Source organism: Doryrhamphus excisus, linkage group LG6 (genome assembly GCF_037039965.1).
Source record: "Doryrhamphus excisus strain RoL-2023G ecotype Guam linkage group LG6, RoL_Dexc_Guam_v1.1, whole genome shotgun sequence".
Classification (NCBI taxonomy): domain Eukaryota; kingdom Metazoa; phylum Chordata; class Actinopteri; order Syngnathiformes; family Syngnathidae; genus Doryrhamphus; species Doryrhamphus excisus.
The window spans coordinates 13,241,871-13,266,824 of NC_136362.1; the positions used below are offsets into that span (position 1 = coordinate 13,241,871).

The following is a 24,954-nucleotide window of genomic DNA, read 5'->3' on the forward strand; positions in this document are numbered from 1 at the left end:
AAATAATAAATAATAATAGCAGATTGCATGACAATTTTACAGATACAATAATACCAGGTGGACTGTTACGTGTAAAATATATAGTCTGCCCCCCCCGTAAATTTTGTCATATCAATGCGGCCCGCGAGTCAAAAAGTTTGCCCACCCCTGAGTCATTGGGTGCAAAAATAGAAATATTACATTTTAGATGCTGACCTCAAGCAGTGACAAAGTTTTACCACACTTATTAGCTGGATTATGGTATAGCCTAATAGAAACAGCTGTCAATATGAATGATATAGACATCATAAATCATAGACTAGAATGATTGTTTTTGTGAAGTGATTTTGGATATTGATCACAACGTGTCGCTAAAGGATATTCAACATAGATGAAATAGACGAGACTATGAATAATGACACTCATGATATGAGCAATTAATTACACTCATGATACGGACAATTAATTACACATTACAAGAGAAGCAGTAATCATGATAGCATTCGACATGCAGCTACCCAGTTTCGTTTGAAAATGGAAAACATCAAAGCTTTTCAGAAGTTTCGTCATAGAGCCAACGGTACGTCGAAAGGTTGACGTTACTCACTTGGCTGACCAATCAGGGAGTTGCCCTTTCAACCTGCGGAGGTTGAAGGCATCCGTTAAACGGACATCAGTTCGTGCTAACAACGTCGTGCTAACTGCTAGCATAGCCAAAACCTGTTGGACTTTACAGGTGAGTCAGGTCTTTATCTAAACGTCAGACAATTTTAAAATGTTGAATTATATCACTAATCACTTCAATAGAAATTAGATGCCACTTTTTCATTGGAAGCTGATGGTGTTTTATTGGATCAGATACATTCTTGTCCTCTTAAAAGGACAACATTAATTTTAAACTGACAAGTACAGCCTACATTGTAGTCCTCTTAAAGGACAAAATATTAGTACATCCTACTATAAGGATGTAAATATGTGAGCAGTTGTTTTCTTAGTTTAATTATTCTTTTATCTTTGGTGACATGATGTCATTGTTATACCATTTGTGTTTTAGCACCACTAGCGCCACTGACCAATTTCACCTCTCAAATGATGAGTGCGAGAAGCCACAGATCCTGGTCAGACGACACACACACACACACACACACACACACACACACACACACACACACACACACACACACACACACACACAATGTGTCACATCCTGTGATGTCATCAATCTGTGTCACGCTGGTTGTGTTGTCTTAGCACCAAGCGATGTTGTAGCTGTGCACAAGTGAAAGACGTACATGGACGATTGTCCAGAGTGACAGTAGATAAGACAGCATGGCTCAAACATGAGGTAACAATGATCAAATATGAAGCATAACTAATAATCATATTGATTAAGCTTGTAAAATGTTTTTGTGCCCACAGGGTGAAAGGTCAGATGGGGACTGGCAGCGGGATAAGAGTCCAGAATTGGTCAAAGGTCCATGGACCCCGGAGGAGGATGAGAGGGTGAGTCTGTTAGGCAGCCTGTTAGTCGGCCGTGACGCGGAGTGACTCGGTGGCGTGTCGCAGGTGGTGGAGTTGGTGCGCAAGTTTGGCATGAAGCACTGGTCGCTCATTGCCAAGCACATGCGCAGCAGGAACGGGAAGCAGTGTCGGGAACGCTGGCTCAACCATCTCAACCCAATGGTGAACAAGAGCAGGTGGACCCCTGAGGAGGACCGTATAATCTGCCAGGCCCAAAGGCTGCTGGGAAATCGCTGGGCCAACATCTCCAAATTGCTGCCCGGCAGGTACGTACTCTGCTCCGCCCCCGCCTGCACCTCGCTCATCCCAACTGGCATGCCGGTATCCTCTCAGGCCCGACAACGCCATCAAAAACCGTTGGAACTCCACCCTGAAGAGGAAGATGCAGAAAGAGAGCGGGCGACTCTGTCTGCGTCACCCTGACTCCAGCAACCTCCTCGACATGACCTCCAGCTCTTCCTCAAGCTCCTCCTCCAGTGGCCCTGCCTCCAGCACAGCTACCGCCACCACCACGAAGGTCTGTGCATCTTCACTCTCCCATATTTAACATTTTTATCAAATTTTAAGGGACTATGACTGTGCAGCCAATTGCTGTATCAGCCTAATCTGAGTATTAGATCCCACTGTCTTCCTTTGACAGTGCTTTCAGAATGTCCTCTTCTTGCTTTGAGTACATAAAGTACAACCTGTGTAACACACACATACATTTGTTTTGTTGGTTGTCAGCTAATGATAGCAATTTAACAAACTTTATCTATTATAACCGAATGCACAGTCTAGCCTACTGTAACAACATGACTGCAAATCCTCTCTGAGACTGCTTCTGTGTGTATGTACACCCTCGGACATGTATGTGAATATCAGAAAAATGTCCAACTTTTATGCAGTTGGAAATAGTAATTGCATAAAATATAGCAATTGTACTGTATTTTTAAACCACTATTTGTAACATGCTTGCCGGTGGTACTGTAGCATTTCTAACATTTAACATGTTCCGTGCAACAACTTGTGATGTATCATGCTCATTTTTGCCCTTTTGTGTTGAGTTGGACTCCTATAGTGCTGCTACACACAATAACCTGTACAGAAAGCTTTCTAGATTTTCCAGAATCTGCACCTATTCCAGCTGTATTTGCATGGATTTAATTTATTCCACATATGAAACCTCGTCCAGGCACACCCACTCCGTTGTAATTGGTCCCACCTACCGCCTATTTTTTGGCAGTTACATGTTAGACATGGAACTACGCCATCAGTATTTTATGCCAGCAATACAACATAAATTATTTTGATGATTTTTTTTTCACAACTGAAAAGATACACAAAAGCATTTGCAATGAAGATATGTTGTTTACATTTAAATACACCTGCATTTTGTGCTTTATTGCTACATGCATTGCCTAAGATTTTACATAGCTCAATGTGGATGTCATCAGATGATAGCATCATTTGCATGCTAACAAACAAAGTTACCAACAAAGGTGCATGGGGACAGTCCGCTAACAAAGTCATAAATCAAATAACCCCACAATATGAAGTATGATTATTGTGAAGTTGGATGGATTGTGAAGTGACACAGCTTGTGCCCGGGCATGCCCATACAAGTAAGTCACCGACTGGATGGAGAGCCAGTGACTTGGCGCAAGGTGTGAGAAAAAACTCTGAAACCAAACATTCAGAACCACCCCAAACTTATTTCAAGGCACGTGACTTTCAAATGCGCAAACCTCATTATCTGAAACTTTGGCATTGTTTCAGAGATTAATACAACATTTATGGATCAGAAAAAGTGGAAAAAAGCATAATAGCCCCCCTTTAACATGTACTATACATCGTCATGTTTGTTGTGAAGGATCAGCTGATGAGCAGTGAGCTTCTCACGATGTTGACTGACTGGAGCCCCGCCCACAGCGGCGAGCACAAGGACAGAGCCGCCATGCTGTCACGCTCAGAGGTAAAGAATGCGCCACATTCCACGCAAACGTCACACGAGTTCCAACTTGATCCATGATATCCTTGATTTAAGACTTCACAACATACAGTGCCGATAGACACTGCATGAGCACCTTGTTTGTTAATGCCAAGCATCAATAACCCAACTGGACATGTAGCAAGAGTGGTGCCCAACATGCCGCCCAGGGGCCATTTGTGACCTGCTTTTTATTGGCAGCGGACACATTCAACAGACAAAATTCTACAGACACCCTCCCGCGCCCCCCCCCTACCGTCCAACACACACAATATGTGTTTAACAAGTGACGCAGCATCATCTTGTCAAGGATCAGCTGATGAGCAGTGAGGTGTTCACCATGTTGACTGACTGCAGCCCTGCCCGCAGCGGCGAGCACAAGGACAGAGGCGCCATGCTGTCACGGTCAGAGGTAAACACCAGTCACACACAGCTCCACAGTGATTCACAGCTTGATGGATTGATGGATGGATGTGGCGTCAGTTCTTCAGTCGAGGGGGCGTGGAGGACAAGAGGATGGGGCCTGTCAGCTCCACACCCACTGAGGAGTTGACCTCTCGTGATGTGTTCAGGACCACGGAGATGAGATTGTTGTTGACGTCAGCTCCCAAGATGGCCCCGAAGACAGACAGCGGTCATCAGGACGAGGTGAAAGGGACCAACAGTGATGTGTCAGTGTAGTCTCCCTTGTGGGCCCTTTGACCTGCTGTGGCACACACATTGTGGTACAGCAGATAATCAACACATCACTGTGTTGTCCAGGTGAGCGGTGTGCAGCCGGTTCATCGGTGTCTCGGTTGGGTTCTAGACGACGGCGAGCCAGGCTGCTTCCCCATGGTGGGACAAGAAGTTTGGTGGTGCCTTCAGCCCCTCGACAATGCTGAAGAAAACCTTCAAAACATAAGCAACCCTTTTGAGGTGAATGCCAAAAACTCATTTTGGGGGCCCGGTCAAGCAAATTCAAACACGGGACCTACAGTGCTGTTGTCAGAAAGAGAAATTGGACAGAACACCACCAACAACCCAGTGCTAAAAGAAAAATGACAGCACAACATGCAACACGTAAGTAAACATATAGGGTAACCGCCACTATGAAAAATAATAAACTACGTACATTATATTAACTCTGAACACATAACTACAGCAATTTTTTACTGCAGGCTGGGAGCCGGCACCACTCCCAATTAGAAATGTGACAAAATAGCTATATATTGCTATTAACTATTGCGATATTAATATTGACTGTGGATTATTGATAAGCTCTCGCCATTATTATTTTTTAATTATAAAAAAATATAGCCCCAATAACAGGGGTCGGCAACTTTTTTCATCAAGAGCTATTTTACCCCCAAGCTCAGGCCACACAGCTGGGGGAATGGGGTTCGATTCCCCACTCGGGCATCATTTTCTCCAGGTACTCCAGCTTTCCAAATGCATGTAAGACTAATTGGTGACTCCAAATCATCTATAGGTATGAATGTGAGTGTGAATGGTTGTTTGTCTATATGTGCCCTGTGATTGGGCTGGAGTCCCCTCCTCTTGCCCAAAGACAGTTGGGATAGGCTACAGCATGCCCGCGATAAGCGGTATAGAACATGGACGACGGATTGGATGGATTGAAAAAGCTCTGCTGCTTTCTACTCCTTCATAGGGAATTGTTCATTGTAACATGAATCATTCATGTAAACTGTATGCATGGTTGAAATAAATTAATGGGGAGAACATGCAAACATCCAAGCAGAGAATTGAACCCAGGTCTTCCCGATCTTCCCACTCGTACGGCCTAAAGTGGACCTACAATGCTAATTTTTAGACCATTTGTGTTGAGTTGTGGTCTCCTATAGAGCAGCTACACACAATAACCCACACAGAAAACTGTTTAGATTTTGCAGAATCTGCACCTATTCCAATTGTATTTCCTTGGATTTGTGCTTCCTGCTAAAACGGTCTGTTTTAATTTATTCCACCCACAGCCCAGAGTGCTTCCTAACTTTGAACAATATGAAGAAGTCCGCCCCTCAGTGTTACCACGCCTTTTGAAACAGAGTGTTTTGAGCCATCCCAAACATCTTTCAAGGCTCACTTCCAAAATGCGCTAACCTCATTATTTGAAACTTTGGCATCGTTTAACACGAGTACAACATTCTAACTACATTCAAAGGTCAGAAAAGTGGGAAAAGCATAATAGGTCCCCTTTAATGAAAAACAAGTTTGATACTCCTGTTTTCGGGCTTTGAGGGAGGGAAAATATTAGCAAAGCTCTGCAGTGTCCATCGTCTTTGATGCAAGTTTAGAATTTTTTGTTCACTTACACCAATGATTTGTTTGCTCTTCTATTGGCAGAAAAACACAGTGGGAGGAGCCAGCGAGTCGTCGTGAAGTTTTCCTCCTTTTATTTCTTGAATTTGTCAGCTGGAGCTCAGTTTTAGCAAGTCAAGACTTGAATTTTTACATTTTTACATTTTTGCAAACTGAAAAGGTTTTATAGATTTCTTTTATTGATTTCTTTAGCAGGAATGTCTTCACTTTAAACTGTTAAACATTTATTGATTGCAAGTAGTCAACATTTATTGATTGGTAGTAGTAAGTAGTAATTTCTTGATTGGAAGTGATCATCTTAACTTGTATACTTTTAACTTGGAGGTGAATATTTTAATTTACTCCAAAGAAATATCTTTTAATGATAATCTGGAGGAAAATTACAATTCTGGAATATAAATCAGCATATCATTTAATAACATGAACTACATTGTAAACTGAGGGCTATCTTTGATCATTTTAAACTTATTTCTTGGTGTCTGTTTTAAAGTGCACATAAAACATTTGATGCTGTTTGTTATGTATGAATATTTGCTAATTAAAGAACATTTGTATTTGTTGTTGTTAGCTCATTTGCATAGTAACAGCATGCACTGTTGATGCTAAATCACATTTTGTCTTTTGGTCTCTATTGAGTGCTAATCTGTAGCAGCCAGTAGAGCTACTCCAGGAGTAGTATGTCAGTAAAGCTTCATGGAGGCCTCAAAGAGACTGGTCAAGTCGTCCTCACTGTGCTCTCGAGGAGAAAGTCTGGTCACTCGCTCCTGAAAGCGCATACATAACGACTTGTCATAAAGTTGGACTTTCTGATTTTAACCCAAAGCGAACTAAGTACAAGAACCTGGGGGATGGTTCCTTGGACCAGCGCTGGGATATCATCTTTCTCGTAGCCCACAGCGGCCAGGCCATCCTCCACCTGTAGCTCAAAAAGGAAGTTGCGCAGTGTGTCAGCCAGCACGGCACCGGCGTCTGCCCTCTTCACCTGTCTGATGTCTGTGCCTGAACGCAATACATTTTCTTAATGTCTACACTTGAATGCAACACACTGAAGTGGTCATGACAGTACCAAGAATGTGTGCAGCTTCCAGGTGACGTTCAGGACACATTGGAGCTGTGAAGGTGAAGACAGCCGGTGCCGTCAGAACCACAGAGAGGCCGTGAGGCTGAGGATGTGCACGCACGTGCAAACAAAAGTCTTCATGAGTGACAGTTGCTTTGATCGACTTCATTCCTTGATGCAATCTAGCGGTCATGGTGGCGACAGACTCACCACAAGAGGGTGCTCAACACTGTATCCCTTGGCTTTGTGGGTCTTCACATTCCCAGCAATGGGATATGACATCCCATGACTACGGAACAAACCGCAAATTTCGTTTCAGATGTCAGCTCATTCCCAGACACACAAGAATTCCTCACCAAAGATGGACGCCAGCGTTTCCGAATCCGATGCCAGCAAACACGCTTGCCAGGTGCATGCTGGAACGTGCTTCCAGATCTTCAGGATCCCGTACCGCACTGCCGCCACACAACAACCAAACATCATACCCAGAAAGAGGAACTCCACACACAAGAGCAGATGTTTTACCGTTTCATGTACTTGGCGACCACGTTGAGGGCATGGCGTGACCACACGTCACTGATGGGATTGCTGCCCTGGTAGGCAGGGCGGTTGATGGGGTTGGAAGGACAAGGGGCACGTTGGTTGTATGGCAGAGCGGTGTACGACTCCAGCGCGTGACTGCGACAAGCACACAGTAATTGTGTCAAAATGGTCATCGTGAATACAAAACCCTTGTTCACAAACAGTCACTGACCAGAGCACATCGAAGCCGCTGTTGGCCGCAACTCTACTGGGCATGCTCAGTGTGTGTTTGGGATCCACTACCCCCAGAGTGGGTCTGATGGCTCTGCTTGCGATACCTGAGTACAATCAGCCAATCAGAGACTTACAGGTAGGTGAGGCTTTATGTGCACTTTACCAGTTTTAGCCCTCAGAGGCTCATAGTCAAAGATGGCCACACCCGTGGTCTCGCTGCCAGTGCCAGCAGTCGTAGGAACTGAGGGGCAAAAGAAACCAAAGATTGACAGCGTCCCATCGGTCGCCATAGAAACCACCACAACGTAACCCTTACCTGCAATGAGAGGCTTCAAAGCACCTGTGATGGGTTTCCCTTTGCCGATGGGAGCGTTGACAAAGTCCAGAAAGTCTGCGTCAGGGTGGCATGAGTACAGATTGGCCGCCTTGCACGTGTCAATCACAGAGCCACCACCCACCGCCACAAACACGTCGAATGCCTCATTCTTAGCAAACGAGATGGCGTCTTTAAAACTAGAATGCAAATGCACCTCATAATAATGGCCAATCAGAGAGCAGGGAAGCAGCGGTGGTGTCCCTCACCTGCTGTCAGTCGGCTCCACACGCACGCTGTCATAGATTTTGTATTCAACGCCGTTCTTGATGAGAGACTCAAGGACCGCCTTGACTGGTGGGAGGCGGGACAGGTTCTTGTCGGTCATCACACATACATTTCGAGCTCCGAGGTTCTGCAAATCCTGCACGAAAACTGCAGTTATACAAACGTTGGAGATGCTGCTGATGGAGATGTTGTGGTTACCATGCCGATTTCCCTGCTGACTCCGTATCCATAGCGGATGTTGGAACTGGCCATCTGAAACACAAACATACAGTATCCAGTCACTGTGACAACTACTTTGTTCACCTACTAGCTCAAATGGCGTCTGATACCTCGAAGGCGTAGTCTGTTTTTCGGGTGTTGCAGGTCACAGCTGTAGAAGGAGACCAAGAAATGTGCTGATGTCTATCAATGGCTGTCAATGAGTTATCCATTCAGCAAGGTGTGCATGTTTACCTTGATGGAATGTGTGGGAGTGAGCAGGACACCTGCACCTGTACACACACACACGCACGCACACACAGACACACAATGAACTCCATTATGAAAATTTGCTTTTTTTACACTTAAGTATTATTGTTATTGACTTCTGCAGCTGCGTTTATTTTCATAATGTTTAATAGCAAAGTGGATGTGGACATGAACTGTGGAAATAATGAATGCAATGTAGTTTGGTTGAATATATTATATATATATATATATGAACAGAAATCTTAATTATGCAAAATTATTGTTTATGACACGTTGAACTGAATTGAAGTACAGTTTTGGTTTGATCTGGTTCTCAATTCTGAATTAAAAATGTTAATTAAAGAACCAGCAAATCATAGTAATTTGAGGGGAGCGGGTCACAAATTATTTCAGTTAAAGCAAAGCACATTGGACACATTTAAAATGTTACATCTTGTTACACTAGTAACACATCTCAATAAATTGCTTTTTTTTTACTGTATTTATTTTTCATACACACAAAGTGAAATTGTGAAATATTTCAAGAATATATTTCTTAATAATTATTCTGGTTATTGTTTCCAGCTAATAAAATCACAAAATTCGGTATATCATAAACTTTAAAGTATCTAGTAAAAGTGTCCAATAGTTCAACATTGTAAACTACTGGTCACACAAAAATGAACAGAAAAAACTTTAGTCTCTTGGTATTCATGAACTCAAAATAACTTTGGTACGATACTATCACGTATTGAGGTACACGTGTATAATGCATTTATGCATAAATGAATGCCTATACAATAATATAACCACGCATATCAATGACATGACGGAAAGGTCACATTAGATAAGTTACTTACGCCGCATTCTGGAGCAGCGTTAGGAGACGTACAACTCGATCGTGTGCCGCCATCTTGCACTCTTCTTCGCCTACCACTGCTGCCAGGTTTTCAATAAGAAAAGAGGCTATTGGCTATCATAGAAGCCCCTCGAACTCACTGGATGACGTCATCGTATCATTTGCATACACTTGCATGTGACCAGAACATAACCCGAAGTCACTGAAGTTGATTATTACAAATAGAAAGGCAACGACAACCTTTTAGGCATTGGATAACATAATAAAAACAATTCACATGAAGAACAAAGTTAAGTGACATGTTTGTATTTTTGTTTTTAATTCCAATTATTTTATTTCTTTTAAAAATAAGGTTTTAAAAAACTGCATTTTGTTTTTAGTTGTGTTGTCCATGAATAATAATTTGTTTGATGATGTGAAACATAACTGTGACTAAGTGTGCAAAAATAAAACCCACTTCACACCACTGTATGTGTATGCTATGTAGGCTATACAGTATATATACATTTATCTATTTTATGTACATTTTATGTCCTATACTAAAATGTGCAACCCTACTGCACATAACCCCATAACATCCACTGACATTACCGCATTACTCTTTATTAAATTAATTAAAACCATAGAATGACACCTTGAACAATCTTTCTTCTGTTCGCTTTGAGTGAACTTTGAACTTTTTGTTTCATAAAGGAAGTTTGCTACGTGATTCCATCATAGTGTAGCGTTGGTAAAAAAAAAAAAACATACACACAGATAAGTACAAAAGGATTGTATTGACATGAAACAAGAAAGAAAAGTGTAATTTTTGTCAACTTGTAAAAAAAAGGAGGAGCAAGAAGAGGAAGAAGTCACTTGTGGTTGAGCCAGCTGAAAGAGAAGACATGTTTCCGTCCATCTTCTGTGTCATCCACATTGTTCTGTTGATCAGATGATGCCTATATAAGAGGATGAAGAAGATGAGGAAGATGAGGGTCATAAACGATGTGATGTCATACCTGTGGGTCAGGGTGAGCACTGGGTAGGGTGAAAGGAGGCGGGGCCTGGCTATCCGGAGGAGGAACTTTGGCCTGTATGGTCATAGGGGCCAGGGTCTTTAAAGGTGTAACAACATGTGACTGTGAAAGAGCAGGCTGATGATTGGTAGACGGTTCTGGTGCTCTGCCCACTTTTGACCCTCTGATTTCCACCGCTTTTTCCTCTTCATCGCCATCATCATCCTTCTCTGCTATGAGACAAACACTTGAGTCAATCTGAAGCACACGCTAGCAGGAAAGAAGCTTGCTTTTCTTACGTTTAAGGAAGTCCACGCCCATCAGCGCCCTTTTTTGGTGCTCAAAGTTAGCTGTCAAGTGGTCCATCTTCTCGTATCCTGGCTGGACTTTGTCCAGGTGGGACGTGTCAGTTGCCTCCATGATCCTGTACACCCAATGAGACCACTCAGGAATCCATTTCACACCACCTACTAAAGTACACATACTACTTACTTGTGCAGCAGTGGCTTGGCAGCCTGCAGGAACAACAACATCAAATTAATATGATTGACTTATGATAGATTTATTATTTACTTAATATTATTGATTTATTACTAATTGAGCATTATTGATTTAATATTGAAGTTTGATGCCCAGGAATGGCTCTGGAACAAGTCCTCTTGAGAGGGCTGGACTTTATTGCACTCTTGTAGTGCCTGGCTCAGGGTCTGTACATTGGAGTTTAACCCGATAAATGGAAGGGTAGTCTCCCTCTGCCTTTGGCTGGGGGGGGACAGTTTATGACTATTTCTTGCAGCTCAGAATATTTGTCCTCTTTGGAGTCTTTAAGGGAGTACTAGAAAATGCTCCCTAAGGGGATTCCCTTGTTCTGCTGAGGGACTTCAACGCTCACTTTGGCAGCAACTGTGACACCTGGAGAGGCATTATTGGGAAGAATGGCCCCCCTGATTTGAACTCGAGAGGTGCTTTGTTATTGGACTTCTGCGATCAAGGTTGAACAAGATCAAGGTTGGGCCTGAGATGGAACTTTGGTGCACACCTCCAAAACCTCTGAGGCAGAAACAAGGGTGAAGTCAACATCAGTGGGTGGATGGGCGGGATTGGTAATGGAGCAGCGTTGGAAACCGGGGCAGGAAAGGCTTGCTATGAATGAACAAAATGTTGGTTGAGGACCAAGGCCATGCATGATGTATCAGTGACGATTATGTTGCCCAATTTCATGGCGGTGGATAGGTGGGCATCGGGGGCAGTGCATTTGGATTGGCAGACTGGGTTGTGGTTCCCCCCCACCCCCCCTGGCCTTCCTGGTAATGTCTGTTCGGGGGTTCTGGAGAGGAGGATCTGCTGGATAGTTGAATCTCAGATTCAGGAGGAGCAGTGTAGTTTTTGTCCTGGAACTGTGGACCAGCTCTACACTCTTGGCAGGGTCCTTGAGGATGCATGGGAGTTTGCCCAACCAGTCCACATGGGTTTTGTGGACTTGAAGAAGGCATTTGATCGTGTTCCTCAAGAAATCCTGTGGGTAGTACTCCAGGCGGTTCGCTCCCTGTATGACCTTTGTCAGCTTGGTCCGCATTGTCCGACTAATTTCCAGGTAGGGTTGTTTTTTTTCTGAACAAGAAATATTTTTAATCTCGTAAGATCTTGTGACTTTCCTACTTAACACTAAGTGTAAGTGTGGTATCGCCCAAGCCAAAAAAATCAATGTTGATGACGATAACAAAGGCTGATGACTATCAGGCTCACCTGCAAAAAGACGGCCATCTCAGACTCATTCATGGTCTCAATGGCGTTTTCCAGGAGCTTTGCAGCGTTGTCCAGATGTTCACTGTATTTTCTCTTCAGGCCTCTGATGTAGTCCATCTTCTCCTCCTGCTCAGCGCTGATTTGCACGCTCATCTGACTTTTTCGCTCCTCCAGGACGGCAAAGAGATGGTCAAATGATTCACAAACCTTGGACTTTTGTCTCCGACCGTTGTCCTGGAAACATGACAAAAACGTCCTGTTCATTGGCAGGATTGGTAACACTGCATGGAAGCAGTCACTTCACTGTTGACAATGAGGATGAAGTCAAGAAAGCATGCTTCCTCTGAGGATCTGCAAATCTCAGTACTGTGAACTGTACTGAGTGTGGTGAGTGTGAGCAAAGTGAGCCTCCAATCTTTTTGGTGTGGTAAAAACTTTATGATAAAGATTAACTCACGTCGACAACTCTGCAGGTCTCCTCGATCTGAGTGGTAACAGCCTGAATCCTCTCATTGGCGCCCACTAGCAGTGCGATGCACTCGCTCAGCTCAGCCTATCACAGGAGACATAAAGTCACCACAATCGTTGCTGCGTTGTCAACGCTCACATGTTACTTTCTGGGGACACAGCTAACCTTTTGTTTGTCAAAGACAACATCGAGCGGTGCCACATCACAGTCTTTATGCGCTCCAAACACCTTGCACAGGGAACACGTGGGGGTGGCACAGCTGGTGCAGTAAATGTTGATCTTTTCATTTTCATGCTGCTCGCACGTGGGATACTCCACCCTCTCTGTTGCTGGAAGCGTCGCTTTGCTGACAGATATGGTAATGGTTTTATTTCATTTGAACATGCATCAGATTACAATTGAATGCATCACATAATCAGTTCACAGTTCCGCATGTCCAAAAGGAGGAGGAAGAAGCAAAGCTTATTAAATCCTACCCATCCATCAGTAACTGTTACATTTGTTCACTTCCTGCTTTCCTTATATAGTTTAAGTTTTATTTTTGTCACGTACCGAAGTACAAGGTGATATAGCATGAAAACAAGTCATGAGAATCAGTGTGCAAGTTCCCATGAACTTGTTCCATGTTCAGTATAAATACAAATAGTTCACATTCACAGTTTGCCATTTCAGTTTTGAACTACTCCGCCTCCCGCCCAAACAACAACTAGGATAGGCTCCAGCATATCCCTGTGAAAGCAAAAAATTCATTTACATGTGCAGTATTGGGGGCTTTCTAACATAGTCAGTGAATTTTGTCAACAAACAAATGACAGGCTCATTTAGCTCAGAAAACTAATTAGTCACAGCAGCACATAAGATGAGCAACAACAACTGGCACATAATATAAATTATCTTCAAGATTATACACTTTTAATGCCCAACGTCATCATCAAACTTATTTATTTGTTCATATCATGCACACAGAACAATGAACAACTTTATGCTGTCACCTTTTCTCTCAACCTTACTACTGCCTGTTGCTGTACTACTGTTAATCTGTATACTCCTTGGGGTATATGTACCCCACTAATGATTACATGCTAACAGACGACTAGCAACATGTGTGTGTGTGTGTACCTGCTGGTTCCTTGTTTGTACATGTCAATGATGTTCTCCACCAGAAGGTTTCTTTGCAGTCCATATACTCCATGGCGATCCAGAGTCACCTCGTGACGGCAGGATGGGCAGCGAAAGCGACCACTGGATGCCAAGGCGGAGCTACCTCTGGATGACAGATAGGGGTTGGATGCCTGCACAGACAGTGTAAACTTTATCTTATCGTGTTCATCGTGTCATCACGTTCTTCTCATTCAACGGATGACAGCCAGTGTGACTCTGCAAGAGACTCACTCCCTGATGCTTTAAGAGTTTTCAGTCTGGGCTTTCAGCTCAATGGCTGGCACTCTTGGCTCTCATTGTGCACTCCCTTCCTCAAGACCGGGAGAAATGCAAGGTTGGTTGGGCTAAGCTGGTTAACATATGTTCTTCACAGTCTTCACGTTCAGGGTGGTGGGGGTGCAGCTGATTTAAGATGAGAGGTGTAGTCACCCTGGCCTGATTACCTGTCAATCACAGTGCTATGAACTATGTGAACCATTACATTAGCAAAATGAAAATGTGTTAGGTGCAGCTGTTTACTTATCTTTATTAGTAGACAATACTCTATGTGCTACTCCATACTGTCCCACATGTGTGTCACACCCCCCCAACACACACACACACTTACATTGTACATGCACTGACCTGGAAGACGTCGTTGGCACACTTGCGACAGAGATTGTGTTGACATGGTAAGATGACCACAGGTTTAGAAAACATCTCCAGGCAGATGGGACAGATGAGCTGCTTCTCCAAACTCTCCATGACGCTGGAAGGAAAAGGTGGACACAAGGACGTGGCGGAGAGGGCGTCCCAGAGGACAAAAAGTGAAGGAGGCAGCAAAAAAAGAAGAGCAGTGTCACACTTGAGTCTGTTTTTAGACACATACGTCAGCTGTTACCATGCCGACATGACCATATCTGTCAAAGGTCAACAGGGACCATGACAGAGCAGTGTGTGGGTGTGGAATTGGTGGGGCTGGGAGGCACTGCAATCAATGTGAGGGCAAGACGGCGCCCCCTGCTGTTGACTCGTTGAGTGCTAGTTGTATTATTGAAGAGCAACAACCACATTGAAAACTATTTATTTCAGGAAAAAATCGGTGTCAGTCAGTCGTCACGGTAACAGGCGTGCTGACGTCATCATGTGTAGGTGTCGCCATATCTGCGGTGTCCATCAGAGATCAGCTGAGTTTTCTCGCTGGCGTTCGCAGGCTGATGAACGACGGCTGCCTCCACATCTGCTAACACAAATGCCCACGTTTAAAAGCTACTTCCTGTTTAGCGCCCCCAGAGGTTTATAGCAGTACTGCTGAAAGACATCCTTCTCTCACCGTTGCTGGGTTGGTCACTTGTCTCCTCCTCCAGGTCGTCAGGGGAGACATAGTGCGGCTCCGCCCCGTCGTCAGGAGGCGTGGCTTTAAATTGTCCACAGCAACAGTTACAGCAGCAGCAGAGACAGCAGCAGCAGTAAAACCCCGTCAGGACGCCACAGAGTGCAAACAGTCCCTGCGGCGCAAAACACAGCCATCTTCACTCCCTGTTTACATCTCAACCACATGTGTGCTTGAAGACCAAGCCGCGCCCACCTTGGCCCACCAAGTGGACAGCATGAAGTAGGTGTTGACGTTATCATCTCCAAATTGTTGGGCCACGTAGAGTCCCAAAGAGCCGTAAGAGTCGTAGATGTTCCTCTTGGTGGGGTCGGACAGGACTGCGTGGGCACTGTTCACCTCCTTGAACTTCTCTGCCGCCTCCGGTTGGTCTGGGTTCTTGTCCGGATGATAACGCAATGCCAGCTTCCTGTCGATGCACAACCCACACCTGCTACCCTGAACTGCTGGGCACATACAAATAGACGGGGCTTTTACCTGTACGATTTTTTGATGTCATCATGGCTGCATCCCGGTTCCAGACCCAAGAGCAGGTACAGGGACTCCCCTGAGGCTGACATCGCTCTCTGCCTTCCCTCTGACATCCTGCAACCATCACCTGGACATCCACGGCCACAATAGGAAACAGAGCAGAACACAAAAGAACAGCACAACGAGGTGCTACAGCTTTGTCTGATGGTGGACCTGTGTCCCCATCCAGGAACTGGTGCTGCGTGAGTCCATTAAACATTCAGCTGCTCAGCTCAGGTGTCCAATAGGAGGGGTCATGTTTCCCATTCCCATGGACACGATGTCAGGAGAGGAGGGGCTCACCTCGACGACCAGGTGAGCAGTGTGGAGGTTCATGTGGCTACGTCCACTCCTCCGGAGCACCAGGGGGCGCTGTTGTACTGGTGGACACCTGCCTGGCATGCCGCCATTGCAGCAAAGAAACACAAACACTGGTGGTTAGAACTTAATCATTCCTTGGCTGAGACCTACTAAACGTGAGTATCAGATGCAACGAAACTAAGCTCAGTCAACAGTAAATCGACGCTAATGGGATTCAAACGTTCATTGTAAATCAAGGTTTGTGATCTTGGCATCATAATCGCTAAGATGGCAAAGATGGCGACACTGATAGAAATATGTACGTCTCAATCCTCGCACAAAACCTTTCACTGTGTGTGTGTTTGTATGGGAGACCACTGAGGATTTCCCAGATGCGTGCATGTAAATTTATACCTCAGATTTGTTGAACAATTCCGTTCAATTTGGACACGGCATCTACTAGTATGCTGGTTTGGCCGCCATGATGGTGAGCACAATTCAGAAACATTGCATCGTAAATATGTCCTCGGAACACTGCTCAGCCTTTATTTGCTTTAATAGACGCTCTAAACGACCAGAATTTATCTTGACAGATTTGTTTCTGTCATACTGCTGCTCAGGTTATTACACACACACATATACATACACACACACACACACACACTATTGTTCGCCTAGCTGCGCCCACATCTTTTGCTCACATCACTGCAGACTTTCTGCTCCATCACAGACTACACTCTCTCAAGAGGGCTCCAACATTTGCAATCATTATATCACAACCCCTTCCCACGTTGACGAACATGCAGGTGCATTAGTTATGTTAGTTGTCAGTTAATAGCAACTTGACAACATTTAGCTACTAACATTAGCTATCACTGAATGTATAACCCTATCATAATCACACAATGACTCCACATTGTTGGTCGCCGAGATTGCTTTTGTGCATTCGCACACATTACGAACCACAGTGAGTGACAACTTTTATTTTTTGGGGACTGAACAAAACATTTCTTACAGTTTTTAAGCAGTTTAATTCGTAATTGTGTTTTTGTTGTTTCTGGTAACATATGCTAGCCGGTGGCTGCATTCTTATATTTTCTAGTTTTAGTATGTAAGTATGTCATTTGGAGCGAATTGCAACCAATCCCTTTAAGTATGTGCTAATCATTGTAGTGCCAAGTTGAGAAGACAAGAGGAAACAAGAGAAGAGGTGGTCTTTTCTTTGCCATGGCCGACATCAAGAACTTCCTGTATGCTTGGTGCGGCAAGAAAAAGTTGACCCCAAACTATGACATCCGAGCTGCAGGGAACAAAAACAGATTCCTGTGTGAGGTGTGTTGATCTTTCACTAATTAAGAACTGATTATTGAAATTGAAAAACTATTGATACACATTGATCACGATAGTAGGATTCCAAGTATTGGAACAGTGAGGTCAATGACTTTATTTTTGTTGTAGACTGAAAACATTTGTGTTTGACATCAAAAGATGAATGTCTTGTGCTATGAAAGTAATTTAACGGAATATTCTACTTAATGCATATATGTACATGATTTTCCCCAGTGTACTTCATTTTCTATGGGTATGTAATAAGTGTGTTTGCTGCAGGTGCGAGTGGATGGCTTCAATTACACCGGCATGGGAAACTCCACCAACAAGAAGGATGCTCAGACCAATGCTGCTAGAGACTTTGTCAACTTCTTGGTCCGAGCTGGTGAAATGAATGCGGCCGAAGTGCCAGCTATGGGCGTGAGTCACGGCAGCTAATCAGAACGCATCATACGTACATGCGCACATCTTCAAACCTTGTTTGTTCGGCAGGTGGCCGTGGTCGATCAAGGAGGTGGTCGGGAGCAGTCTGAGGGGGGAGCCAATGTCCCATTTGGAAATCTGCCCAGCGGTGGTCCTCTTCCTCCTCACCTGGTGGTCAAGGCGGAACAGGGTAATTTGGTCACATGAGCAATTAGATGATGTTAGCGTTAGGACTGACCACCAACTTTGGTGAGGTGGCGGGTGATGGAAAAACAAATGGTCAACATTTTTCTTGTGTGCTGTAGAGGAGTCCAGTGCTGGTGTGGTACCGGGTGTCACTGGACAGGGCTACTCTGGAGGAGGTGCTCAGTGGGAGCGAGGTGCCAACTTGAAGGAATACTACGCCAAGCGAGATGAACAGGAAGCTCAGGCGGTAGGACGCCACTCAAGTCCTGCATGGACATCTACCACTGACCTGACCTTTTTCATCCCCCAACAGACTCTGGAGTCAGAAGAAGTGGACCTGAATGCTAGTCTCCATGGTAACTGGACCCTGGAGAACGCCAAGGCTCGTCTGAACCAGTTTTTCCAGAAGGAGAAAACCAGCGCTGAGTATAAATACAGCCAAGTTGGGCCAGACCACAACAGGTCTGCACCATGACGTTCTTAACTAAGTCCAGAACAGACAAGCAGCAATTAAGTGTATTACTGAATTGAGGGGTGGTGGATGGCCAAGACAATACCCCGGTTCTGCTCCACAACTTAGCCGATGCTGTCCGTCTGGTTCTGGGGCGCTTTGACCGCTTACTAGCTTCTGTGTGTTTTTCTGCTGGAACGCAATGAGGTCACAGAGGTCTGAAATGCGCAACGTCCGCTTTGACCTGGAGAGATTCAGTGAGGCAGACAGGTGTCTTGTGGGGACGGAGCATCAGAACTCACACAGAAGGAAAACATGAGACGAGCTTTAGATGTGCTAAAGTAGTCTCATGGTTCAGCCCGCTTCCTTTGGAGTCTGCTTGTGAGTTCTGGTGTTGCTGTCCCCGCAGACCACAAAGTAGCTCGGCGATGAGTTCCCCCCTTCTCCACCTACACTCTACACCGCTCAGATGAACGCTACTTTTTAAAATCTGGCAGAAAAACACACAGAGGTCAGGTGAGTCGACCACCTGAGCTGAGGACAGCTCGCTGACATGTTAGCTGAAGCCGTATGTGAGCGTGGTCCTGTGTCTGTGTGTGCGCGCAGGAGCTTCATCGCTGAGATGCAGCTGTTTGTCAGACATCTGGGCCGACGTAAGACGTGCATGATTTTAACACACACTCACAGTTTCGATGTCCAGGTAATACAGCTGACCTGTTACTTCGCCGCCTTGCAGGCGTGACTGCTCGAGAGCATGGCTCCAACAAGAAGCTGGCAGCCCAGTCATGCGCCCTGTCCTTGGTCCGCCAGTTGTACCACTTGGGTGTCATTGAGGCCTTCTCTGGAGTCACCAAGAAGAAAGAAGGAGAAACTGTATGAGAACAGGACCCGTGACCCCCTATGGTCCACCTTGTCTCACCCTGTTTTTTTTTTTCTGTCCCCAGCTTGATGTCTTTGACGTGGTCGTGTCACCAGAACTTCAGAAACAGCTTTGCGGGGTCGTCCAAGAGCTCGGAGTCCAGATACCCCCGCCTGTGAGTCATCTGATACATCCACCGTGTTGCGGTTTCAGTTGAATCCACATAACTGACAGTCAACTTCCTGTCCAGCCTGTAGACCCAAGTGGCGCTGTGTCTTTGGTTCAAATGAAGATGGGGACATTCGAGCCCTCTCAGCGGCAGACTAGCGCCGGTGTGGTGCCGTGGTCACCGCCGCAGGTCAACTGGAACCCGTGGACCAGCAGCAACATCGATGATGGGCCACTGGCCTTTGTGAGTCCTGCGATTTTTTTTACCTAGTGGGTTCTGAAGGTGCTGATGTTGTTAGTATTGTTCTGATGGATGTTCTACTCTGCTGCCTCATTGTCTGGTTGGTTAATATGCTAACTCGTTTAGTTGCTAATGACTTTTCTTGTTTGACTCATTCACACCAACTGGACCAGTGCACTCCGGAGCAGATCAGCAAAGACCTTCATGAAGAGCTGATGCATCAACTGCAAAATGATGACAACCTGCAGAAGGTCTGTGCGCTTTGTTGGCTTTTTGACATGTGATTGGCGACGCGTGGACAACTCGGTGTGTTTTTTGCAGATGCTGATGGATCGCGAACAGCTGCCCGTCAAACAGTTTGAGGATGAGATCATGGCAGCGGTGGACAGGAACCCGGTGGTTATCATCAGAGGAGCGACCGGCTGTGGGAAGACCACTCAGGTCCCTCAGTACATCCTTGACCGCTTCATCAAGACGGGCCGAGCTTCAGAGTGCAACATTGTGGTCACCCAGGTAACGCTTGACCTCGTGGATGAGCTGCTGAATAAGCAGTCATGCCTTTTTGTCGTCTTCTTCAGCCCAGACGTATCAGCGCCGTGTCTGTGGCCGAGCGTGTGGCCATGGAAAGAGGGGAAGATCTAGGAAAGAGCTGTGGCTACAGCGTCCGCTTCGAGTCCATCCTCCCTCGGCCCCACGGCAGCATCCTCTTCTGCACCATCGGTATGTTTGGCGACTCAAGCTCAACTTTGATGTCGCCGACACGTTGCTTTCTTCTGCAGGTGTGCTGCTACGAAAACTGGAGGCGGGAATCCGAGGCATCAGTCACGTTATTGTGGATGAGATCCATGAAAGAGACATCAATGTGAGCTTGTCATCACCTCCACCCTCCACAACCACATGGCTTCACCTGGCTGACCTTTGACACTGTGTGTGCGTCTGTCCTCGCAGACGGACTTCTTGATGGTGGTCCTCAGGGACGTTGTTCAGGCTTTCCCAGATGTCCGCATCATCCTCATGTCGGCCACCATTGACACCAGCATGTTCCGAGAGTACTTCTTCAACTGTCCCATCATTGAGGTTTTTGGACGCACCTTCTCTGTCCAAGGTATTGTGGACCACACTATCCCGCACCCGTGTCCCATTCTTTAGACCAGGAGTCACCAATCCGTCGATCACAAGCTGCGAGTTGATCTTTGGGACTTTGCCAGTCAATTGCAAGAATATTAGATAAAAATGTAGAGTATTGTTGCATCAGTGCACTCCCCTAACGGAGAGCGACCAGTAGGCACATATTTTGGCCACTGAACACGCCTGTGTGCCTCACCACCCTCCAGGCACGCAACTCAAATCCCAAAACCTCGCCGGAAGTAGCAGACCATGCACATGGGCTCCCCCCTTTGCACTGCAGCAAGCGTTCAGCGACAAGCGTGGGAGAAATAGCGTGATAGAGCTCAGCCTGATTGCGGATTTTGTGCCATATTAACATGCACTAACGTGCACGTGTAAAATTAAGGCACAAATATAACTCCATAGGGGCTGCACGGTGACCGAGTTCTTATCGTGTCTGCCACACAGTCAGGAGATCAGGAAGACCTGGGTACGATTCTCTGTTTTGAAGTTTACATGTTCTCCACATGCGTGGCTTTTCTCCGGGTACTCCGGTTTTCTCCCACAAAAAACATGTGTGTTAGGTTAATTGTCCGGTCCAGGGTGCACCCCGCCCCTCAAAGTCAGCTGGGATAGGCATCAGCATACCCGCAACCCCAGTGAGGCTAAGGGGCATAGAAATTAATGGATATAACTCCATAGAGGTACACCTCCAAAAAAAACCTTCAGTTTGTGAGGACTTACTGTTGTAATGCATTGACCAGTCTCATTCCCAACTGCCATCGCTGGCCCATGACACTGAGCCAACAATCCAAACTCAACACAAAAGATCCACAAACATAGGGGTGACAAAAGTGCGGCTCTGGGCTATCTGCGGCCCGTGACTCATTTGTCATTGCATCACTGCAGAAAATAAATGAATAAAAATGTTAATGAATGAATGTTACTTTGGTGCAGAGTATTTCCTGGAGGATTGCATCCAGATGACCAACTTCATCCCCCCACCGCCTGATCGCAAGAGGAAAGACAAAGACGAGGAGGCGGGAGGGGAGGAAGACGTAAGTACCGTGCGTACAGTTACGGTTTGCTTGTCATTTTGAAGCTAATCTTTTTCTGTACAGACCAACTGTAACTTGATGTGCGGACCCGACTACACCGAGGAGACTAAGCGTTCCATGGCGCAGATGAACGAGAAGGAAATGTCCTTTGAGCTGGTGGAAGCTCTTCTCAAGTACATAGAGACTCTGCAGGTGTCCGGAGCTGTGCTCGTGTTCCTTCCTGGATGGAACCTCATCTACGCCATGCAGCGCCACTTGGAATGCAACCCCCATTTTGGTACGCAACTGTGTGATTGTGCACGCGTGTACAACTAGGATTGAGCTTGTGCTTGGTTTCTAGGAAGTAGCCGGTACCGGATCCTCCCACTTCACTCTCAGATACCCCGAGAAGAACAGAGGCTGGTGTTTGATCCTGTCCCAGATAACATGCGCAAGGTGAGTGTTTCTGTTGTCATGGAAACACAACTTAACATGACAATCTTCGGTGACCTCGTTGCAGGTGATCTTGTCCACCAACATCGCGGAGACCAGTATTACCATCAATGACGTGGTCTATGTCATCGACTCCTGCAAGTAGGTTCTGTCACAATTCTGCTCTTGTTGTTCTCCATGTTCTCATGGTGTTCTCGCTGTGTAGACAGAAGGTAAAATTGTTCACATCGCACAACAACATGACCAACTACGCCACTGTGTGGGCCTCGAAGACCAACCTGGAGCAGAGGAAAGGCCGTGCGGGTCGAGTTCGACCTGGATTCTGCTTTCACCTCTGCAGTCGCGGACGATTTGACAGGTATTATCCCCTCAAGCCTGCCCACACACACACACACACGCAGGCATCTCATAGAATCTCATCTCCTGCTCCCGTGTGCTTGTGTGCGTGTGTGTGCACAGACTGGAGACTCACATGACTCCTGAGATTTTCCGGACACCGCTGCATGAAGTTTCTCTGAGTATCAAGCTGCTGAGGCTTGGAGCCATTGGACACTTCCTCTCTAAAGCCATTGAGCCCCCGCCACTGGATGCGGTCATTGAGGCTGAACACACTCTTAGAGGTCTCTCGCTGTCTCAAACACACACACACAGCTCAAGTCATATAATCGGTCCAGTCACAACCACTTTGTTTGCACACAGAACTGGACGCACTGGACTCAAATGATGAGCTGACTCCGATGGGTCGCATCCTGGCCCGGCTGCCCATCGAGCCTCGTCTGGGAAAGATGATAATCATGGGCTGCATTTTTCAGTCAGTTTCTTTCTCGTCATCTTGGCCAGGTGTTGACTTTGCCATGTGGCCTAATGTGTGTGTGTGTGTGTGTCACCCTCTAGTGTTGGAGACGCCATGTGTACCATCGCTGCCGCTTCCTGCTTCCCGGAACCCTTCATCAACGAGGGAAAACGTTTGGGCTTTGTCCACAGGAACTTTGCAGGCAGTCGCTTCTCAGACCACGTGGCGCTGTTGTCCGTCTTCCAGGCATGGGACGACGTCAGGTAGGTGTGATGTCACCAGTAGTTACATTGAGAGCATTGATGATGATATGCAAAGGTAATTTTTGTTCTGATGTGGTTCATTTCAGAATAAACGGCGAGGACGCTGAGAATCAATTCTGTGAACACAAACGTCTCAACATGGCTACTCTGAGGATGACCTGGGAAGCTAAAGTCCAGTTGAAGGAGATTCTGGTCAACTCTGAATTTCCTGAAGGTGAGTAAAGGTTCGCACCGATTCCCCGGTGGTGTGAACTGCAGGGTTAACACCACCATGTCTTTCTTGCATCCTGTCAGAGACTCTGATGACCCAGATGTTCAACACTATGGGACCAGACAACAATTTGGACGTGGTGGTGTCCCTCCTGACATACGGCTCGTATCCCAACGTATGCTTCCACAAGGAGAAGAGGAAGATCCTGACCACGGAGGGCCGCAACGCCCTCATCCACAAATCATCCGTCAATTGCCCCTTCAGTAACCACGACTTGACCTACCCGTCGCCATTCTTCGTCTTCAGTGAGAAGGTAAAGCTTCCCAATCAATAGACGCCTGGACTATAGTAACCACCACCATCACCAGGCTAACGATGTTGGCCATTTTAGACTATTTTTATTTGCACGATAAGGAACACAGTTGAACGTCAGTCAACACAAGATGTTAGCAAGTGCTGACATGACAGAGAGGCAATTTCGGTGCATGTTTTTCCAAAATAAAGCACATTGGGGCTGCTTTTATTTTGTAGGGCCTGCCCCCACGATCAATTACATCTTGGGGGTGTGTTTTCTGTGTCACTTGCAGATTCGGACACGAGCCATCTCAGCCAAAGGGATGACACTCGTCAGTCCGCTGCAGCTGTTGCTCTTCGCCTGCAAGAAGGTTACCTCAAACGGCGACGTGGTCGAGCTGGATGAGTGGTAAGAACGCACTCTGCATAAAGTAGACAACTCGTGGGTCACATGGAATGGTTGCACGCAGGATCAAGCTGAGGGTCCCTCATGAGGCAGCGGGCAACATCCTGGCTCTAAGGGCAGCACTGGAGGCTCTGGTGGTGGAAGTGACCAAAGATCCCAACTACATCTCTCAGCTGGATCAGACCAACCAACGACTCCTCAACCTCATCCGACACATCTCCAAACCATCCGCTGCTGGAATAAACCTGGTGGCTGGAAACCAGAGGTGACCTTGACAGGCTGTTACCATGACATTGCTGTGATCTAACAGTGGTCTCTCTATGCAGAATGGGTGATGGTCCCCGACCGCCCAAAATGGGCCGCTTTGATGGAGGAGGCGGAAGAGGTTTCCAGGGAGGAGGCGGCTACAGAGGTGGTGGTGGCTACCGGGGGGGTGGAGGCGGCTACGGAGGTGGGGGTTATCGAGGTGGGCGTGGAGGATACGGGGGAGGAGGCTATGGAGGCGGCGGACGAGGAGGATATGGGGGAGGATATGGAGGGGGCGGACGAGGAGGATATGGAGGAGGATATGGAGGCGGCGGACGAGGAGGATATGGGGGAGGGGCTGGGTATAGAGGAGGTTGGGGCGGGGCCCGAGGAGGCTACTGAGGTTATTCAGACAAATGATCA

At 46.3% G+C, this 24,954-nt stretch overlaps 5 protein-coding genes across 13 annotated transcripts; 2 read left to right on the forward strand and 3 right to left on the reverse strand.

The window, feature by feature from the left end:
- Window positions 1-523: 523 nt before the first annotated feature.
- LOC131126414 (myb-related protein A-like) lies at window positions 524-6,347 on the forward strand. Of its 8 annotated transcripts, none has more exons than XM_078791478.1 (9): window positions 524-715; window positions 1,034-1,097; window positions 1,231-1,324; window positions 1,399-1,482; window positions 1,546-1,766; window positions 1,834-2,017; window positions 3,353-3,454; window positions 3,765-3,881; window positions 4,042-4,153. In XM_078791478.1, exons 2-9 carry the CDS (start codon window positions 1,069-1,071, stop codon window positions 4,135-4,137), a joined length of 927 nt encoding a protein of 308 aa, XP_078647604.1. In that variant the 5' UTR covers window positions 524-715; window positions 1,034-1,068; the 3' UTR covers window positions 4,138-4,153. The 8 variants fall into 8 exon arrangements, with proteins under 8 accessions (XP_078647604.1, XP_078647606.1, XP_078647600.1 ...); XM_078791480.1 differs by having other exon boundaries at window positions 527-715; window positions 3,786-3,881; XM_078791474.1 differs by having other exon boundaries at window positions 530-715; window positions 3,953-4,165.
- adhfe1 (alcohol dehydrogenase iron containing 1) lies at window positions 5,641-9,604 on the reverse strand. Its single transcript, XM_058068911.2, has 14 exons — window positions 9,513-9,604; window positions 8,659-8,696; window positions 8,535-8,575; window positions 8,404-8,457; window positions 8,187-8,341; window positions 7,921-8,117; window positions 7,768-7,845; window positions 7,603-7,708; window positions 7,374-7,526; window positions 7,205-7,303; window positions 7,059-7,137; window positions 6,855-6,951; window positions 6,630-6,787; window positions 5,641-6,552 (listed from the first exon to the last, which is right to left on the reverse strand). The coding sequence occupies exons 1-14, from the start codon at window positions 9,563-9,565 to the stop codon at window positions 6,469-6,471; spliced, it is 1,392 nt and encodes a 463-aa protein (XP_057924894.2). The 5' UTR covers window positions 9,566-9,604; the 3' UTR covers window positions 5,641-6,468.
- Window positions 9,605-9,824: 220 nt separating this feature from the next.
- LOC131126146 (tripartite motif-containing protein 54-like) lies at window positions 9,825-14,713 on the reverse strand. 2 transcript variants are annotated; one of them, XM_078791482.1, is made up of 9 exons: window positions 14,507-14,713; window positions 13,841-14,013; window positions 12,887-13,067; window positions 12,710-12,805; window positions 12,253-12,486; window positions 10,999-11,021; window positions 10,806-10,930; window positions 10,510-10,736; window positions 9,825-10,449 (listed from the first exon to the last, which is right to left on the reverse strand). In XM_078791482.1, exons 1-9 carry the CDS (start codon window positions 14,624-14,626, stop codon window positions 10,363-10,365), a joined length of 1,266 nt encoding a protein of 421 aa, XP_078647608.1. In that variant the 5' UTR covers window positions 14,627-14,713; the 3' UTR covers window positions 9,825-10,362. The 2 variants fall into 2 exon arrangements, with proteins under 2 accessions (XP_078647608.1, XP_057924354.2); XM_058068371.2 differs by having other exon boundaries at window positions 10,510-10,739.
- A 246-nt stretch (window positions 14,714-14,959) lies between these two features.
- On the reverse strand, window positions 14,960-15,958 carry LOC131126148 (dnaJ homolog subfamily C member 5-like). Its single transcript, XM_078790986.1, has 4 exons — window positions 15,732-15,958; window positions 15,450-15,663; window positions 15,195-15,369; window positions 14,960-15,101 (listed from the first exon to the last, which is right to left on the reverse strand). Exons 1-4 carry the CDS (start codon window positions 15,836-15,838, stop codon window positions 15,004-15,006), a joined length of 594 nt encoding a protein of 197 aa, XP_078647112.1. The 5' UTR covers window positions 15,839-15,958; the 3' UTR covers window positions 14,960-15,003.
- Window positions 15,959-16,093: 135 nt separating this feature from the next.
- Window positions 16,094-24,948, forward strand: dhx9 (DEAH (Asp-Glu-Ala-His) box helicase 9). The gene is made up of 28 exons (XM_058068370.2): window positions 16,094-16,240; window positions 17,238-17,396; window positions 17,673-17,813; window positions 17,886-18,006; window positions 18,122-18,249; window positions 18,316-18,464; window positions 19,060-19,106; window positions 19,190-19,326; window positions 19,398-19,487; window positions 19,563-19,724; window positions 19,895-19,972; window positions 20,043-20,234; window positions 20,300-20,441; window positions 20,501-20,583; window positions 20,670-20,826; window positions 21,786-21,886; window positions 21,950-22,163; window positions 22,227-22,321; window positions 22,386-22,459; window positions 22,524-22,676; window positions 22,778-22,938; window positions 23,018-23,129; window positions 23,213-23,374; window positions 23,461-23,588; window positions 23,669-23,898; window positions 24,173-24,288; window positions 24,350-24,550; window positions 24,612-24,948. The coding sequence occupies exons 2-28, from the start codon at window positions 17,292-17,294 to the stop codon at window positions 24,931-24,933; spliced, it is 3,801 nt and encodes a 1,266-aa protein (XP_057924353.2). The 5' UTR covers window positions 16,094-16,240; window positions 17,238-17,291; the 3' UTR covers window positions 24,934-24,948.
- Window positions 24,949-24,954: the final 6 nt, after the last annotated feature.